The 18,936-nt window shown below is 42.5% G+C and overlaps 1 protein-coding gene and 1 long non-coding RNA gene across 5 annotated transcripts in view; one reads left to right on the forward strand and one right to left on the reverse strand.

Moving 5' to 3' along the window:
• The window catches only part of MAFF (MAF bZIP transcription factor F), an 88,502-nt gene extending 75,006 nt beyond the window's left edge, over window positions 1-13,496 (forward strand). For all 4 annotated transcript variants that reach the window (XM_075833687.1, XM_075833686.1, XM_075833688.1 and 1 more), the window contains one exon: window positions 8,672-13,496. In XM_075833687.1, the coding sequence (XP_075689802.1) occupies window positions 8,672-9,094 (423 nt within the window). In that variant the 3' untranslated portion in view covers window positions 9,095-13,496. The remainder of the gene's footprint in view (window positions 1-8,671) is intronic.
• On the reverse strand, window positions 3,733-14,470 carry LOC142658033 (uncharacterized). Its single transcript, XR_012850022.1, has 3 exons — window positions 14,401-14,470; window positions 5,805-5,906; window positions 3,733-4,666 (listed from the first exon to the last, which is right to left on the reverse strand). It is a non-coding gene; the product is annotated as an uncharacterized LOC142658033 (long non-coding RNA).
• Window positions 14,471-18,936: the final 4,466 nt, after the last annotated feature.

Genomic DNA, 18,936 nt, shown 5'->3' on the forward strand with positions numbered 1-18,936 from the left:
GTGGCGTTTCACATTCGAATTGAGACCTTTTACATTAAGTGTGATGAATTTAACCATGTCGATATATGTGGGGAGGGTGTAAAGCTAATGATGAAAGTGTAAGTTTAGACCGCTCACGGTTATGTAGAAACGTGCATCCGGCAAATGTCTTCGTCATCAGGTCATCCAGGCATCCGCCTTCCCGTAGGATCAACATGATATATAAGGCCACATTGTCTATGAATACAGGAAGTGGTTTAGGGGAGGGGGATAACAGAAGGGTAGACACAAACGGGTAAAAAAACATTTATCAGTAACATTGAAAAAGCACTACGTGACAGATATAGAATATAGTCTACGACCAAAGAATAAGCACTACCCTGGGGTGGGTGGTATTGAGGCTGGTCAGAGAAGCCAGCAATAAAATATTACTATCTTCAACTCCCTCCGATTAGAGGGGGAATTGCAAAAGATGTACCCAAATAATGGGAAGGGGTTACAGCAGTGAAACGTCAGCGGCAAGGGGAATCGGTAGTGGTATGACCACTAATAGATTGGGCTAAGCAAACCAAATAACCTCCTCCGAAGCCCTGCCCTGCCGCAACACATATTTAAAGAAAAAAAGGAATATAAGCTGAAGTCCGCCTTAAAAAATAATAAACATTGGGGGGCGTGGCCGGATGTCTGACTGAGCAGACGTGTTTCGCTTGGCTCCCGAGTTCCCTGCTCCTTATCCTGTGAATATCAGTCATTCTGTAACTTGGACAGCTGTCCCGTGTCGTGCGGGGACTACTGACACCCCTGTGCCCGTCTGTGGTGGAATTTGTGGTGCCGGGCGCGGAGAACTTTGTCCGGCGTGGGGAACGGAGCGAGGCCCTGCGCTTCCAGTTGGCGCTTCGGGAGCGGCTGCTGTATTCCGGCTGGGCTGTTGGCGGACGTGGTGTGGCTGCTGAGCTGTGCATCGCTTGGCTGAGTGTGTTGGCAGAGGGGACCTGGAGACGGATCACATTGTCACGTAGGGTTCGTGGACCCACTGGGCCGTACCGCCTTGGCGGTATGGCAGCTGGCCCACAAGGCGCAGGTCAAAGTCTATAGTTCGTATAGGGTACGTGTGGCAGCTCGGACAGTAGCAAGGCAGGCTCGGCTGGGACTAGGCAGCAGGTAGACGTCAGGCGTGGAATACAGCACAGCACGACTACAGCATGCCACTTGACCAGGATACCACAGGATACACTGGGAACTGGAAAACACTGGGAGACCATTTGCTTAGACAAACTAGGATACGACAAACAACGCTCAAGCACTGCAGCAAGGGGCTGGGCCCTTCTTATAGTCCACGGGGCTCATGGGCTAATTTAGCATTAAAGTCCGGTGCACGCGCTGCCCTTTGAAGAGCGGGCACGAGCGTGCGCGTGCACCCTACGGGACCCGGCCGAGGTGAGTGGAAGTGAGCGCTGGCGTCTCCTGAAGAGGAGACTGGGGCCAGTGCTCGCCGACACATGGGTGAACCTGACGGCCCACAGCCATGGACATGACACACATTACCCTATACAGGGTTTGCTTCTAACTGGGAGGTAGGTGAACGGCGTGACCTTGACCCCCCCCCTATCCCCTCCCTCCTTATCTGCAGCCGTGTCGGCCTGAGACTCTCGTAGGTGTCTGGGGTGCCTGAAACCCACTGTACCGGTACGGTGCCCACTGCCCTTAAACACATCAAGGAGCAGTAAATATTGAGTTGTGTTTCCCTCGTAAAACCTTCTGTTTTACAGAAAAAAATTGAATAAAATATTTTCTGCATAAAAAATAATTTGTAAATTTCACCTCTACTTTGCTTTATATTCCTGTGAACCACCTAAAGGGTTAAAAAAAACTTTCTAAATGCCATTTTGAATGCTTTGAAAGCCACTTCAGAACTGAACTGCTACCCAAAAAAAAAGGCTTTTGAAATTTTCTTTAAAAATATGAGAAATTGCTGCTTATAACAACCTAGAAAAATAAGTGTTCAAAAAAATTATGCCAACATAATGAATACATATAGGAAATGTTAACTAGTAACTATTTTGAGTGGGATAACCATCTGCCTTACATGCAGATACATTTAAATTCAGAAAACTGCAATTTTTTCAAAATTTTCTGTCAATTTTGGTATCTTTAAAAAATAAACACTGAATGTATCGACCAATTTTACCACTAACCTAAAGACCAATATGTCACGAGACAAAAATCTCAGAATTGCTTGGATTAATAAAGGCATTCCGAAGTTATTACCACATAAAGTGACACATGTCAGATTTGAAAAATGGGCTCTGAGCCTTAAGGCCCAAACTAGGCTGCGTCATTAAGGGGTTATGGCTCCTCCACCTACCCTGTATGCGGTCATTGGTTCCCAGATGGACTACGACAGCTGGATCATCACCAGCTCCTCCCAGTAATTTATCCAACCGTTCCACCACATGTTGAACCCTAGCACCAGGGAGACCGCAAACCATTCGGTTATGGCGGTCTTGGTGACAAATTATTCTGTCCGTCGTCCTGATTATAGAATCCCCTACAACTACTAATTGTGTTGCCTTACCTGCATAACCATCCCGCCGACTACTAGTTGGGCTGTTCTCCCGGCTGTTAGGGAGATCAGTATTCACTAGGGCTGCTATTTCTGAGACCGACGCATCATCACCCAACTTGACAATTTTGCTTGGAATAACAGAAACAGGATTGGCCTCCCTTTTCTTGGACCCCTTTACTTTACCTAACTACATTAATCCAGCTACTTGCCTGGTCCTGCTGACCCATGTCTTCACCCTTCGGATCTACCGCACTAACTGTGTGCTCCGTGAGCAGCATGCTCTGCTCAAGATTGTCGATCGCCCTTAGTGTTGCGTTTTTGCTCCTCTAGATCTCTAATGCGAGCTTTCAGGTGAACAACATGCTCACATCTGCCACAGAGGTATTCACCCTGGAACTCCTGCTCCAGTCGTGCATACGTATGGCAGACTTTGGACTGCAGAAAACCTCCAACCTTGCTGTCCATTATCACAGTTACAAAAAAACTGTGAACACGTGATCTAGTAAAAGAAGAGTAGTTACAGGGACTTTAACTCCTCTTTTCAACTCTGGTTTAATAACTCCACTTAACTCCTTAACGCCGAAGGACGGATATATCCGTCCTCTGCAGCTGCTAGTTCGCGCAGGAGGACGGATATATCCGTCCTGTGATGGCGCGGGTACTGACACTGTACCCATGCGATCAGTGGCAGGAGCACGGCTGTTATACTCAGCCTGGCTCCTGCTGCAACTGCCGGAATCGAAGCGCGCGCCGATTCCGGCAGTTTAACCCATTAAATGCCACTGTCAATAGTGACAGCGGCATTTAATGTGTTTGACAGAGGGGGGAGCTCCCTCTGTCACCCGATCGGCGCCCCCGCAAACAAATCGCGGGTCGCCGTCGGGTTTCCATGACAGCCGGGGGTCTAACAAAGACCCCCAGGTCTGCCTTCAGCATCTGCCTGTTAGGCGATGTCGGAGGCATGACCTAACAGGTTGCCTGTCAGTTTTACACTGACAGGCAATAATGCTTTGGTATACTAAGTATACCAAAGCATTATATATGCGATCGGCACATCGCATAGTGAAGTCCCCTGGTGGGACTAAAAAAAATAGAATGTAAAACCGTTAAATAAAGTTTGTGAAAAAAATAAATAAATAATTACAGTCAAAGTCAAATAAAACTGCTTTTTTGGCCCAAAAAGTGGTTTTATTTAGTAAAACGGTCAAAACAAATCACACATACACATATATGGTATCCCCGCGATCGTAACAACTTGACCAATAAAATGAACATATTAATTAAACCGCCGGATGAACGGCGTCCAAAGAAAACGCAAAAAACAACGTCAAAATTCTCTCTTTTCTCCCATTCCCCCCATAAAAAATTAAATAAAAGTTAATCTATAAGTCCTATGTACCCCAAAATAGTACTAATAAAAACTACACATTGTCCCGCAAAAATCAAGCCCACGTACGGCCACATCGACGGAAAAATAAAAACGTTACGGCTCTTGGAATGCGGCTATGGAAAAACAAGTAATTTTTTTCTAAAAGGCTTTTTATTGTGCAAACGTAGGAAAACATATAAAACCTTTACATATTTGGTATCCCCGTAATCGTGCCGACCCATAGAATAAAGTTAACATGTTATTTACGCTGCATAGTAAACGGCGTAAATTTATAACGTGAAAATTAATGCTGGAATAGCTGCTTATTTTCAATTCTCTCCTAAAATAAAGTTAATAAAAGTTAATCAATATATTATATGCATCTAAAAATGGTACAATTACAAAATACAACTCGTCGCGCAAAAAACAAGCCCTTATACGGCTATGTAGACGGAATAAAAAAAGAGTTACGACTCTTGGAATGCGACCGTGAAAAAACAAAAAATAATCCTTGGTCATTAACGTGCAAAATGGCCCGGTCATTAAGGGGTTAATACACAAGCCACTTAGTCAACAAAGCCCAATGTAGAGCAAGCAAGGTTAAGGCTATATTCCCACAACCATGAAAAGAAACGGATGTTAAAAACAAATCAACTGGTTTTTTTTCAAGGCAGTTTTGCATCATTGTTTCTCAATTTTCATCCATTCCGTCTGACCGTTTTTAACTGCCGTTTGGCATCGATTTTTCATGGCTGTAAAAAAACAAAAAAAACAAAGGAGTTTCATTCATCCAGGATTTTTTATTTTTTTTGTACCAACACCCTGAAAACGCCACAGTGCCCATGTACATAGTGCCGCGATGCCCCTGTAGATAGTGCCATGCCCCCCTGTAGACAGCGCCACTGAAGCTCCTTCTATGAGCGGAACCCCCGGCTGAAGCGTTGCTAACACTCTGGCCGGGAATTCCGCTCATAGAGGGAGCCCCTGACATCACTGTTTATATGACGGCAACACTCTTGCTGGGGATTCTGCTGTCAGAGGGAGCTTTGGTGCCGCTATCTACAGGTGGGGTGTATTCCAGCATCTCAAAGCCCCTAACGTCACTGTCCATATATGGACCGTTACGTCAAGGGCATTCCCAAGAGGGGAATCCCTGGCCAGAGGGGTTGCAATTCTCTGGCCAGGGACTCTATTTGAGAGAGCCCGCAGACCGGAAAGTGCAGGGCTGCACGTATTAAAGCCTTTACGTGACATCTGAACGGGGCATCGATTGGAATGTATCTAGCCATATGGCTGTTTTGAAGGAGTTGAAGAGGTTTTCCAGGAGTACTCATTAACTGTCTATCCTTCGGAATAGGCAAACAATGTGGGTTCAGTAGGGATCCGACACCATGGCCCTCTAGCAGAATGAAGGGGTGTGGCGCTTGCTGGAGAGCCATGGCTTCTCCACTTTTGTATCACACAGTGCTGCATCTGTACATACAGCTGTGCTTGTTACTGCGGCACAGCCCAATTAATTTGATCAGTTGGACCATCATCATCACATAATGATGGCCTGACCTAAGGATGGATATAATGGGAAAGCTTTTAATGCCAATTTTCACTGTACATTAAAGAGGCTATACAGTATTGAAAAAGAGGGCTGCTTTCTACAAAAAACAGCACCTGTCCACAGGTTGTGTAAAGTATCACAGCTCAGCCCCATTCATTTTAATGGAGCAGGGCTGCAATACCAGACACCACCTATGGACAGGTGTGGCACATTAGAAATGGGTTTCTCAGGGGCGTCGCTAGCACCTGGCCAATTGCACTGTGTCTATAAAAATTTACTATACTAACTGTCATAAAATACACGGGCCCCTGTTACAATAGTAATAACACTATACTTACCCTCCTTCCTGAGCGCAGCGCAAGTCCTGATGTCACGACGCTGTGCGCCTCACATGACGTCACGATGCTTGATTGGTGTCAGGACATCTACTGCACCCGGAGCTGAAGAGGAGGATAAGTGTAACATTTCTGCCTGCTGAGCTCCTGTATCGAAGCCTGCCTCGTGGTAGGCATGGATACAGGGTCTAACAAACAGGCTTAGATACAGGGTCCATGTGTGATACTATCACATGGTGGGCTTGGGTACATGACCATGTATGATGCTGTTATGGGCCCTGCATCTAAGCCTGCCACATTGTAGGCTTAGTTACGGGGCCCCAGCAGACCGTAATCTTATACTGTATAAGATTACTGTCTGCTGGGGCCCTGTATCTAAGCCTACCACCTGTGTTACTAATAGGTTTTCTTTTTGTTTGTGTTTTTTTACAGGTTCGGTTGTTGGATTACGTCGGATTCAAGGACCCTTCCCACCTTGGTAATGCTAGCCTGCTGCTGTGTTGTATCTGGCTAGTTGTAAAAGATGGGGGGGACCCCGCGTCATTATATGTTTTTGTTTTTTTTAAATGGAAAAAAATGCGGTCCTCCCTCCCCCCCCCATTTTTCATAACTAGCCAGATACAACATAGCAGCAGCAGGCTAGCATTACCAGGGTGAGATGGTCCACTGTTTTTGGCCTTTCCCAGCCTAGTACCAGCCTGCGGCCGCCCCAGTGCCCTTCCATCGCTGCAGATGGTCAGGTACTGGATCATACTCAGCTCTTCCCGGTATCCCTGGTGGCGGTGGGTATCGGGGTAATAATGGAGGTTTAGTGCTAGCCTTTTCACCTGCTAACATTAAGCCCCGCCTTAGTAATGGACACTGTCAATTAGCCAGCGGCCATTACTAAGGAGGTAGTAATAAAGTTTAAAAAAATATTCTATTGACATTAAAAAAAATAACCTGCACAACCCTCATTAACCACTTTATTGAGAATAAAAAAGCTGTCACCAAAGTAGTCCTCCAATCCGACGTAGTCCAACAACCGAAACTGTAAAAAAAAAAAAAAAACGCACCCAAAAAATTTGTAACACATAAAGCAAAGCAATTGTTATCTTACCTTTCCTGGGTCCAGCGCTGGAGCTGCATTGTCAGAGAGCTGAGCCCTATATCTAAGCCTATCATGTGTGATACTGTCTGCTGGGCCAATGTATCTAATCCTATCGCATAGCTATAGGGTCGTAGTGCTATAGATATGCTGTCTCATATAAACAGATAGATCTATTCTGCACGCACACACTTTTTTTGGGGGGTGGATATGTGGTAGTACAAGGATACTTTACTTACTCTGGGGGTTCTGTATCTGTCTATCATGTTGTGATACTGTCTACTGAGCCAAGTTCAGTATGTTAGACTACCTACAGGGGACTGCATGGCACTGACTACATGGGGGATGTATGGCAGGGGGACTGTGTGTGTGGAACCATACAGGGGTTGTGACACTATATACAGGGGACATTGTGTGGGGAACTCTCTACAGGTGTCTTTGATTAGAGCCCCGAGACATAACTTTGCTTGGGGCCACAGAAATGTCAAATTTACCCCTGAAGGTTAGCACAAGGATACTTACTGCTGGGACCCTGTATCTAAGGCTACATTCACACGAGTGTGACAGATTTAGGTGCGTAAATCTGTCCGTGAGCGTTGCGGTTTTGCATCAGTGTTCTTTCCGTGTGGCATGCGTTTTTCACACACTTGTAAGCACTTATTTTTCAGTGTAATTGATGCGTGAAACGCAGACCGCACACGGATGAGTGTCCGTGTGCTGTCTGTGGTTTTCACGCACCCATTGACTTCAATGAGCAACCTAGCTGCGTGAAAACGCACCAATATAGGACATGCAGTGAGTTTCACGCAATGGACACTCGCTGCGTGAATAGCCCCATTGAAATCAATGGGTTTGTGTGCTGTGCGTTGTTCAACGCACAGCACACGGACGAGAATAACTCTCTTCTGAATGAGCCCTAAGGGTATGTTCACACGCAGTGAGCAAAACGTCTGAAAATACGGAGCTGTTTTCAGACGAAAACAGCTCCTGATCTTCAGAAGTTTTTGTAGCAACTCGCGTTTTTCACGGCCGTTTTTGGAGCTGTTTTTCAATAGTCAATGAAAAACGCCTCCAAAAAAGTCCCAAGAAGTCTATCTTGACAGCGACGCATATAATAAAGGCTCGTGGGAACAGAACATCGTAATTCCCATTGAAAGCAATGGGCAGATGTTTGTAGGCGTATTAGGGGCGTTTTTTCAGGCGTAATTCGAGGCGTAAAACGCCCGAATTACGTCTGAAATCACTGCGTGTGAACATACCCTAAGTCTATCATGTGTGATACTGCCTACTGGGTCTATGTATCTAAGCCGATCATGTATGATATTTTATGCTGCAATAATGCATCCAATTCTATCCAGTGGTGTAGCTATAGGAGCTTTAGTCTTATAGATATGCTATCTCTGATATGTATGTAAAAATGTATTAATTTTTCAGGTGGGGTAAATATGTCTCGGGGCTTGTGCCCCTGATCTTTTAAGGCAGTAGATATTTCTAATCCTGGACCATCCATTTAATGAATGAATGGCCTCTGACTTTTCCACAATATTGTGTGTGCATATATAAGTTATTGATAGACTAGATATAATATGTAGAAATCTCTAGCTTAACCATTTTTGGTAGTCAGTAATTGTATCGTACACTAGTTGTGCATCACATGGCCTAGCTTGACTCATTCATATATTTTGTCATAGTTGATGCTGTCATCAGAAGCCTCTCATTTTCATTGAATAAGTATACATTTCTAAAAGAATGTTTAAAAACTAATTTTATTTTTCTAATGCAGGTGAAAAGAGAAATGGGAGAGAATACGCCAGTGCTCTCAGATGATGAATTAATGTCTATGTCTGTGCGGGAGCTTAACCACCACTTACGTGGTTTATCTAAGGAGGAGGTGGTACGGCTAAAACAGCGGAGGAGGACCCTAAAGAATAGGGGCTATGCTGCCAGCTGCCGTGTGAAGCGTGTATCGCAGAAGGAGGAACTGGAGAAGCAGAAGAATGACCTACAGCAGGAAGTGGAGAAGTTGGCACAGGAGAATTCCACCATAAAACTGGAACTGGACGCGTTGAGGGCCAAGTATGAGGCTCTGCAAAACTTTGCTCACTCAGTGTCCAGAGGCTCTGTCACCCCAGCTAAAGTGGCTGCCACCAGTGTAATCACCATTGTGAAGTCCTCTGGGAACTCTTACTCTTCACACAGGCAATAAAACATTGCTTGAGAACCCAAATCCCATCTCACCTCATCAAGACCTACAAGCCACGCACCAGATAGCGGTCTCCCAAAGACGGATATTGCTCAGTATGAGCCTTCCACAATTCACCCATCTCTGCCTGTCCCTTCCAACAAGAGGAAGTCTGGAAATGTTTTTATTCAGTACAGTAGTGGGTTTTGTCTTAAAGTAAACCTGACACAAAAATGTTGACTATAATTCTGATTATATTTTGTACTGGTTACTTAGTTAGCTAATGCAAAATCTTATCATTTTACATTCCATCTGTAGGAGAGGAAATATAAACTCCATCGTCATTAAATGACATTAAGTTAATATTTAATTTATTTTAACAATATTTATTGTAATAAAAGTGCTAGAGATTATGTATATGACAGATTTACTTTAAGAAATCACCTACAGTGCAAGCTACACAAGAGGTTAAAATGAATCTTATAGGCCTTGCTGGTCCTCATGGAGTTTGCTTCAGAATTTCTGACCCTTAGGATTGTGGTCCAAAAGAATCTAAGAAACTTTAGTAAAATTGTGAAAAAAAACAAAACAAAACCTACAAAGGTAAAGTAAGTGTGAAACTGGAACAGAAAACAGGATGTAGTAAACTAGAATGTGGAATGAGAATTTGACAAGTCTGAGAGGAAGTAAAATATTGAGAATGGAAAAAAGTTTTAATCATGTGTTAGGCTTTCCTAATGTGTCCTATGTATATGGTTTGTCCTATAGTGAGAGGGATGCAACTACTTAATTGTGTGTTTAGCAGTGGTTCCCAACTAGGGTTTCTCGGAAAGCAGCAAGCACTCTCGATTTTTCAGTAGGGATGGCAAACTGATCTCAACCTGCTCGAAGATGCTTAGCAAAATAGTCAACACATCTAAGACGGACTGTAGTTCTAGGCAAGAATTCTAGAATATTCTACCTGCCCCTACACTGAGCTTATTTAAGGTAGGAATGGAAGTGGGGTTTCCCTGGGAGTGGAGACAATGGTGGGAATCTAATGCCCATATTCTGGTGCAGAAAAGTCGCAAAAGGACGCAAAACCCTTTTACACCGCCCTTGCAACCTTTTGTGAAAAGGGAGTGTGGCTTTGCAAAAGGGGATAGGGCCACAGCGGCCAAACAAATTTATTATCATTTATGCCAGAAAACTAGCGCAAAATTATAGTGCAAATCTAAAACTGCTCATAGCAAGAGTAGATTTGATTTTCAGGCATATAGAAGGCCAGAGATGCACCTACTATATTATGAAACACCAGTCTTAATAAATTGCTCCCATTGTTCAAGGGTTCTCCCTTGGTACTAAGATTGGGAATCACTGGTATTTATAGATATATCTGTAGATAGATATGTAGTTCAGAACTGAACAAATGCTAAGTAGTTTGTGCAGCTATACAGTCTACATTTATTAATCCATCACTGATTTATAGAAAGTCACAAAATCCAGTCCTTTTAATTGGCTTTTCTTGCAACAAAGTTTTATTTCCAAAATACTCTGCGATTAATAGCTGAGGTTTAGGCCCTGTTCACACAGAGTATTTTGCTGCCGGAATTTTGAGGCCAATTTTGAACTGCCTGCACTTTTTTGCTGCGTTTTTCACTGCGTTATTCGGTCGTGACCATTGAGCGCCGTGGGCAAAAAAAAGACAAAAAATGCTTTCTCTGCTTCCCATTGATTTCAATGGGAGGTTCAAGACGGAACTGCGGGAAGAAAGAGCATGTCGCTCTCCGCCTCCTATTGAAATCAATGAGAGGCAGTTTCGGGTGTTTTTTGGCACCGATTCCGACGCGGTTTCCAAAATACTTTTGTGTGAACAGGGCCTCACAGTGTATTTCCCCCTGAAAATGAAAACTCACCAGATAGATATTGATGGGGACTTGTCTTCATCTTTGTTTTGTTTGATACTTCTAATTTGTTTTTGTAAATTGTCCCTGGTTGGTTGTAATGATAAGAAGTTGAAAGGCACACATAATAACCTCATATAGGGTTGTATCATATACATATATATATATATATATATATATATATATTGTGTGTATATACCTCCTCCGTATGTCATCTGTATGCTATTAGCAGTGATATAATCCAGTGCTCACAAGCGCTCCCGCTGTTCCTGAGGAGACCAGTTGTAAGGAATGCTGGGTACTATAGACAGTTTATTGGTGATGTTGCAGACTTAAGAAGTTAATCTCTCCGCATCAGACTCCTCCTCTTTACCATGATAGTTTTAGCTATAGTGTGTGCTGGACAGGTTAAAAATATGAAAAATAGAGGGAACAAACTAATACACAACAGTTTAACTGATGGCATCAGCGAGGGTGACTTTGTCAGAAGTGATTTTAATAGATAACGGGAAAAAAAAGATGTGATTTAAGGAATGTTTGAATAAGAAATGCAGAAATAAGGAGAAGTGTCTCGTACGGATGGAAAAAGTAGGCAGTGATTGTTATTCCAGTGGACAGTAAGAAGGAGGACCTTAAATCCTATTGGACACGAAGTACTGGAAGCAATCTCCACCAGGAATCCAAATCTTTATTAACATTGATGTTTGTAAGGTCATATGCAATGCCCTGGCTAGGGGGCTCCTGCTGATTCATACTGATACTGGTGCAAGGTACTTTAATGTCTTTCTGACATCACAATTTAATATTACTGTAACTTTTAAAGTGGCCATTTTTGGGCTTTATGACAAGTACCCCGCTCTCGCATATAATATTACTTATGGCGAGATGGGTCTGCTCCACTCTTCCGGAGAAACTCTAAAAATACTTTATTAGCTGCTTTAACAAAAAACAAATCAGTTTGACAAACCATGGGACAGAGAATTCACATTGCTGGGGAGGGGAGGGGGTAAGTCACAGACCTCAATTTTCCAGGCCATTTCTCTCTGATTATCCCTGTTGCCCTTATTTGCTTTCTTATTTATGTTTAAGACGTTTATTTTTCTGCATATTTATATATTTTTATTTTAAAGAATTTAGGGTAAAGGGTGGGAAATGCTTATTTTAAATGTTTGCTATGTCTCATAGAATGATTGATTGATTTCTGTTAATGGTTATTGATAACGATAGCATTACTACTTGAGCGTTGAATTTGTGAATTCCAATGTAAGTGACAGGCACAAGTCCAGACACTTTGAACTTTTATTTACATCATGCTAGAGATATTATTAATAAAAATAATAATCAGATATTCTATACCTGCTTAGTGGGATTGATAACCTGTTGAGCAATATACAGGAACTCTTGGGGCTTATTCATATGAGTGGTACTCCTGCTTGTCAAGGCAGGTGTGTTCATGGGGAAGCTGCATTGCAAAAAGAGATTAGTAAAAAAAGAGTCTGTTCTTTTTCCGGAAACTGCATCACTCCTGTTCAAAGGTTGTCTGGTTAGTGCAGCTCATCCTCATTCACTGAAATAGAGATGCGCAGCAATACCAGACCTAGCCCGTGGACAAGAGTGGCGCTGTTTCTGAAAAAAAAGAGCAGACTCTTTTCTTCTTGTATTTCTGGATAGCCCCTTTAATGTTATTGCTACCACCGAAGTATAAGACATATTTGAGTGGTGCATTTTCGTGATCTACCATTAGGACACAGAACCGTTCATATAAACAAGTCCTTTAACAAAAGCTATAAAGCCACAGTTTGCCATAGATTGCCTACATCCATGTTATTAAAGGGGTTCTCTGCTTTCAAACTTTTTTCTATGTGCCCTATTAGGGCATCTCCATTCATTAGAAGGGGTTTTCCCTGTCCCTGGTAGCATTTTGAGCAATTAAAGAATAGAGCAGGCATGGGGATTTCACGTTCCCGGCAGTTGCCTTGTGTCAGTCTGTAGTCTTTACTCGAGGTAACCTTTTTTTGCCTTGAATACACCAGAGCACAGTAGTAGATTTATTTCCCAAAAAACATGCAAGTAGTGGTTATAGCTTCTGCTACCCTGCAAATCTCCGCTACACACCAGACTTCAGAAATCAGTCTACCTATCCATGCTGAAACTGGTCCTGTATCCTTGTTCTGCTATTTTCACTAGCAGATGTGGCTTTGGCAAGGGAAGACTGAACTAATCACAATGTTGATCCCTTAGTTCATATATTGCTCATTCATTCAGAGCCCGTCCATTGCTTACACAGTGGTTACCCAGCCCCTTTATCGATCCTATTGCCAGATGAGGTGTGTGGCATATTTCAGGTGTAGTATCTGTGTGTGGGTCAGATACAAGTGCACAGTACTTATTCTGTATTATGAGTCACATGTATTGAACATTTTCATATATCTAATATATGTGTGTATATAAATATAGTGAATGCTATTTATTTTTCTGAAGCATTTTAAAGTCCCTTTATAAGTGTATTTTATATTGTTCGAATAAAGCATTTTTTTCATGTACATTGCGTATTTGTCTGCTTTTAGCTGATATCAGTTAAAGGGGTTTTCCCATCAGAGACATTTATCACATATCCAGAGGATATGAAGCAAAATGAAAGGTTTTGAAGCAGCACAAATCCTGAGTCTGGTGCGGTGCACACTGTCAAGCCAGGCAAACCCTCTCCGGCATGTTGTAGAATTCCAAGAAAAATAGTCGAACAACAGCACACGTCTCCAGATAATCAAAGTGGCCTAGGCTTGACAAAGACCCCACACTCACTATGGGTCGAAACGTTGCCTGTTTGTCGTGGATGTTCTGACAATAAAACCACTTTGATTATCTGGAGACGTGTGCTGTTGTTCGACTATTTTTCTTGATATCCAGAGGATATGTCATAAATGTCAGATAGATGCGGGTCCCACCTCTGGGACACGCACATATCTTTCGAACGGGCCACCTAAACCCCGTTCTGCTTCTCTATATTGTAGCTCAAAATTGTGATTTCCGATCATGAATTACGGAAACCGCGTAACTCGCTGAGCTACGCTGTTTCCGTAACTCCCATAGTAGTGAATGGCAGATATGGAAGCAGCATATCATGCGAGCTACGCTGTTTCCGTAACTACCATTCAGTTCTATGGGACTTATGGAAAATGCATAGCTCAGCGAGTTACTGTTTCCGTAATTCATGGACGGGAATCGTGACCCGAATCTATCTGACATTTATGACATATCCTGTGGATATGTCATAAATGTCTCTGGGGAAACCCCTTCATTCACATAGCCAGTTTTTAAAGGGGTTTTCCAATACTTTTTTTTATTTTTTAAATCAATGCAATGTTCCTCTATTAAGATATTAGTGCACTCTGTCTAGCTTTTTCTTGATAATAAATGGTTTTAGTAACATTACTCCCTATTGTTTACCTGGAGAGGTTTGTTTTGCTCAGTAAGTTCATTCCTCTTCTCTTCCTGTGTTTCTCCTCCCTGCATGCACTGCTCTAGTCCCAGCATGCAATGTGCATGCAGCAGTGCACTTGCTCCGCCTACTACACCCAGCTCTACTAACTTCTGCAATCCCAGTCTTCATTTTGGTGCTCTCATTCTATTACTGCTAGCACAAGCTGAAATCACTGGATATCTGCGTTTTTAAACAACACTGACCCTATATGATGATACGTAAAGTTTGGTCTTTATAATTATACGTTTTCTAAATGTATATTAACTGTTTATACAGTCTTAGTTTTAAATACTGTATTTTATATATATATATATATATATATATATATATATATATATATATATATATATATATATAATAAAAAAAATTGAATTCTAACATGTGAATTGGGATAAAAGGAGCAATACCTGTGGATCGCCGCTGCATCCTGTGTCGGAGATTCACAGTGAGCAAGAAAAAACTAAAGGGAAGCAGCGCTCCTAACTAGCCATCGATGAAAAATAATTCCCCTTCATGTAACTCTGCTACCTGTCAACTGAAAAGTCATCCACCACAGGGAAAAATGTTAGTCCATCATGTCTGATTCCCAGGTGTTTCTTTGCGGTACTCCTCTGTGTGGAAACATTTTTCACTCTGGCAGCTGATTTTTCCATTGACAGGTAGCAGAGTTACACAACAGGAAAACAAATTCCCCATCATGTAACTCTGCTACCTGTGAACTGAAAAGTCATCGGCTGTTTGAAGGGGGTGCACCGCTCGTATAAGCGCTGCTTCCCCTTACTTCATCACACTGTGAATCGCTAACTAGTTCGTATAGAAGCGAAGTATTGCCTAATTATTTTTTTGGGGCTTCCAGTTCAGTTCTGAAGTGGCTTTGAGGGGCCTATATATTAGACACCCCTATGAAACACGACATTTTAGAAACTAGACCCCTCAAAGTATTCACAACAGCATTTAGAAAGTTTATGCACAAAATGTTTTACCAGAGAAACGCAACTCAATACTTATTGTCCAGATTCTGCAGTAGAAATATCCCACATGTGGCCCTCGGGCGGTAATGGACTGAAGCACCGGCCTCAGAAGCAAAGGCGCACCTAGTGGATTTTGAGGCCGCCTTTTTATTAGGCACCATGTCCGGTTTGAATAGGTCTTGTGGTACCAAAATAGTGGAAACCCCCAAAAGGTGATCCCATTTTGGAAACTAGACCACTTGAGGAATACATTGTAGTTTTCTTGGGGTGCATGCAGCTTTTTGATCAGTTTTTATTCTATTTTTAAGTGGCGCGGTGACTAAAAAACAGCAATTCTATTGTTTTTTAATTCTATTTTTGTTACAGCGTTCACCGTGCGCTATAAATGACATATTCACTTTATTCTATGGGGCGATACGATTAGGGCTCATTTACACGAGCGTATTATACGTTTTTGCAACGCGCGTCGCAGGGACCTATGTTACTCTATGGGGCCGTGCAGACAGGTACGTGATTTTCACGCAGCGTATGTCCGCTGCGTGAAACGCACGACGTCCTATATTTGTGCGCTGTTCGCGCATCACGCACCCATTGAAGTCAATGGGTGTGTGAAAACCACGCATGTCGCACGGAAGCAATTCCGTGGGACGCGCGTGATTCACGCAACAGCACTGTAAAGGATGAATGAAAACAGAAAAGCACCACGTTCTTTTCTGTTTACAAACATCCAAACGGAGTGTCATAATGATGGCGGCTGCGCGAAAAGCACGCAGCCGCGCATCATAAAGGGCTGACACACGGAGCTGTTAAGTGCTTTTTGCGCACGCAAAACGCCGCGCTTTTTGCTTGCACAAAACGCACACGCTCGTGTAAACTCGGCCTTACGGTGACACCAGATGTTTATAGTTTTTTTATGTCTTATGGCGTTTGCACAATAAAATACGTTTTATAAAAAATCATTCACTTTTTGTTACCTTATTCTAAGAGCCAGAACTTTATAATTTTTCCATCAATAAAGCCGTGCGAGGACTTATTTTTTGCGTAACGAACTGTAGTTTCGATCAGGACCATTTTTCGGTAAATGCAACTTTTTGATCTATTTTTAATACATTTTTTGGGAGGTGAAGTGACCAAACAATTGTGATTTTGGTACGGTATATTATTATTTTCTTTTACGGCGTTCACCGCGCGGGATAAATAACGAAATAATTTTGTAGTTCAGGCCGTTACGGACGCGGCGATACTAATTATGTATCGTTTATTTATATATTTTTATTAATAAAAAAGGACTGATAAGGGAAAAAAAGGGGGATTTTTTTAACTTTTAATTTCTTATTTTTACACATCTTTTTTAACTTTTTTTTTTACTTTATTACTTTGTCCAACTAGGGGACTTGAGGGCAGGAGGCCCTGATCGCTATTCTAATACACTGCACTACATCCGTAGTGCAGTGTATTAGAACTGTCAGCTATTCACTGACAGCAAGCATAGTGGGTCCTGACTTTGTCAGGACCCACTAGGCTTCCGTCGATGGCATAGCCGGACGCCTTTGTTTGGTGTCCGGTTGCCATAGTAACCATCGCCGGCCGCTATCGTGTAGCAGGCCGGCGATGGTAACTTAACCCCTAAAAACCCGCGATCTCTATAGAACGCGGCTTTTAAGGGGTTAGACAGCGGGGACACAGCGATCGGTCCCCGCTGTAGGAGCTGCGGCAGCTGCTGTACGAGACAGCAGCTGTCACAGCTCCTGCACCTGTCGGGAAGACGGCCGAAACGGCCGTTATTCCTGCAACTTCTTATACACACCGCTACACACCTTCAACCTTGCGCATGCGCAGTGTAATATACACGGCCGCTGAAGACGCAGCCACATAATTTCACAGAGCATGCGCGGTGGAGTGTGTTCACCACGCATGCTCTAATTCAATAAAGAAGCACGTGGTACGGTTACGTCATTTTTGACGTAACCGTACAGTGTGAAAGCCGGAAACCGGAAGCAAGGCAGAAGACCAAATGGACGGGTCTGCACAGGAAGTGCAGATTTTGCATTGCTAAGGGGACGGCGACGGAGGAGGATATACGACGCTACAGCCATCTGATGAAACGTAAGTACATTGGAAAGTTATATCTTTTTCATTGTTTTATTTAAATAAATGTAATTTTTTAGTTCCGGAATACCCCTTTAATGTCTTTCCTTTGTGTTAACAGGGCCAAAGAGAGGAAAAGCATAGAGTTTTTATGGAGCAGAAACCGCGTCCGAATTCGCGCCAAAAATGGCCAAAATCGCCCCCCCATTGATTTTAATAGGAGACCGAGGATATTTTCTTTCCCGGGCAGCTTTGGGCCGCTCGCGGGGGAAAAAAAGTGGCATGTCTTTTTCTTGCCGTGGTTTCCACCTCCTGACCTCCCATTAAAATCAATAGGAGGCAGAAAAAACTTGCGGCGCTAGTTTCCGAGTGTTTTTCGTGGCGGTTTTTTCCCGCAGTGCTTGCATTAGCTGCAATGGCCACGGGCGAAAAAAGCAGCGCAAACCGTGGAAAGAGAGCGTAAGCAATTTAAAATCTGCCTCAAAATTCCTGAACAGGGCCACCAAAAAGTAAAAAAAAAAAAAGCATTATAAAATGTATCTGCATTGTTTGAACAAGACCTAAGTGTATGTTCACAAGTGGTACATTTTTGAAGAAATTTCTGTGACCGTTCCATATATCAATGTTGCATGTACAAATCCATGCACATGCTGCAGAAACAACCCCATGCAGAGGTATGTTTTGTTCTGGGCTTTTTTGCATTTTTAGTTCTAGGCTCTGTTCGCACGTCTGGCATATATGCTAGGAAAATCTACTGACATGTATGCTGAATGTATGTAACTGTGCCATACAGTTGGATACGTCTACCATTGACTCATATTTAAAAAAAAACAAAAAAACACAAACTGCGTGGTAAGCATGTTTTGCAGAAAGCTTATTACACTACACTTCTCAATTAAAAAAAATAAATAAAGGTAGGTATACTGATGCATACCGTCATAGATGGCTGTGGACATGTGCAGTGTTTAAGTTCGTAATGATCTTAAACAACATTTAAGAAACAATTAGAGACATTTACCTTTAAAATAATTTTTCAAGAATCCCCCCCCCCCCCCCTTAATGACCGTTCCAATTTTCAGTTTTTCCTCCCAGCCTTCCAAAATTCATAACCTTATTATTTTTTCGTCAATGTAGCTGTTTTTTGTAGGACGAGTTGTAGTTTTTTATGGCACCGTTTAATGTACTGGGAAACTGAAAAAAAAAATTCTTTGTGTGATAAAATTAGCAAAAAACTGCAATTACGCCATTTTTTGGGGTTTCGTTTTTATGGCATTCATCGTGCGGTAAAAATGACATGTTAACTTTATTCTACGGGTTGATACGATTAAGGTGATACCAAATGTATCTCGTTTTTTTTGTGCGTTTTTACCACTTTTACACGTTCTGAGAGCTATAAATTAAAAAAATTTCCGTCGATTGATTGGTATGAGATTTTTGCGGGCG

This window comes from Rhinoderma darwinii, chromosome 7 (assembly GCF_050947455.1).
Source record: "Rhinoderma darwinii isolate aRhiDar2 chromosome 7, aRhiDar2.hap1, whole genome shotgun sequence".
In the NCBI taxonomy this organism is placed as follows: domain Eukaryota; kingdom Metazoa; phylum Chordata; class Amphibia; order Anura; family Rhinodermatidae; genus Rhinoderma; species Rhinoderma darwinii.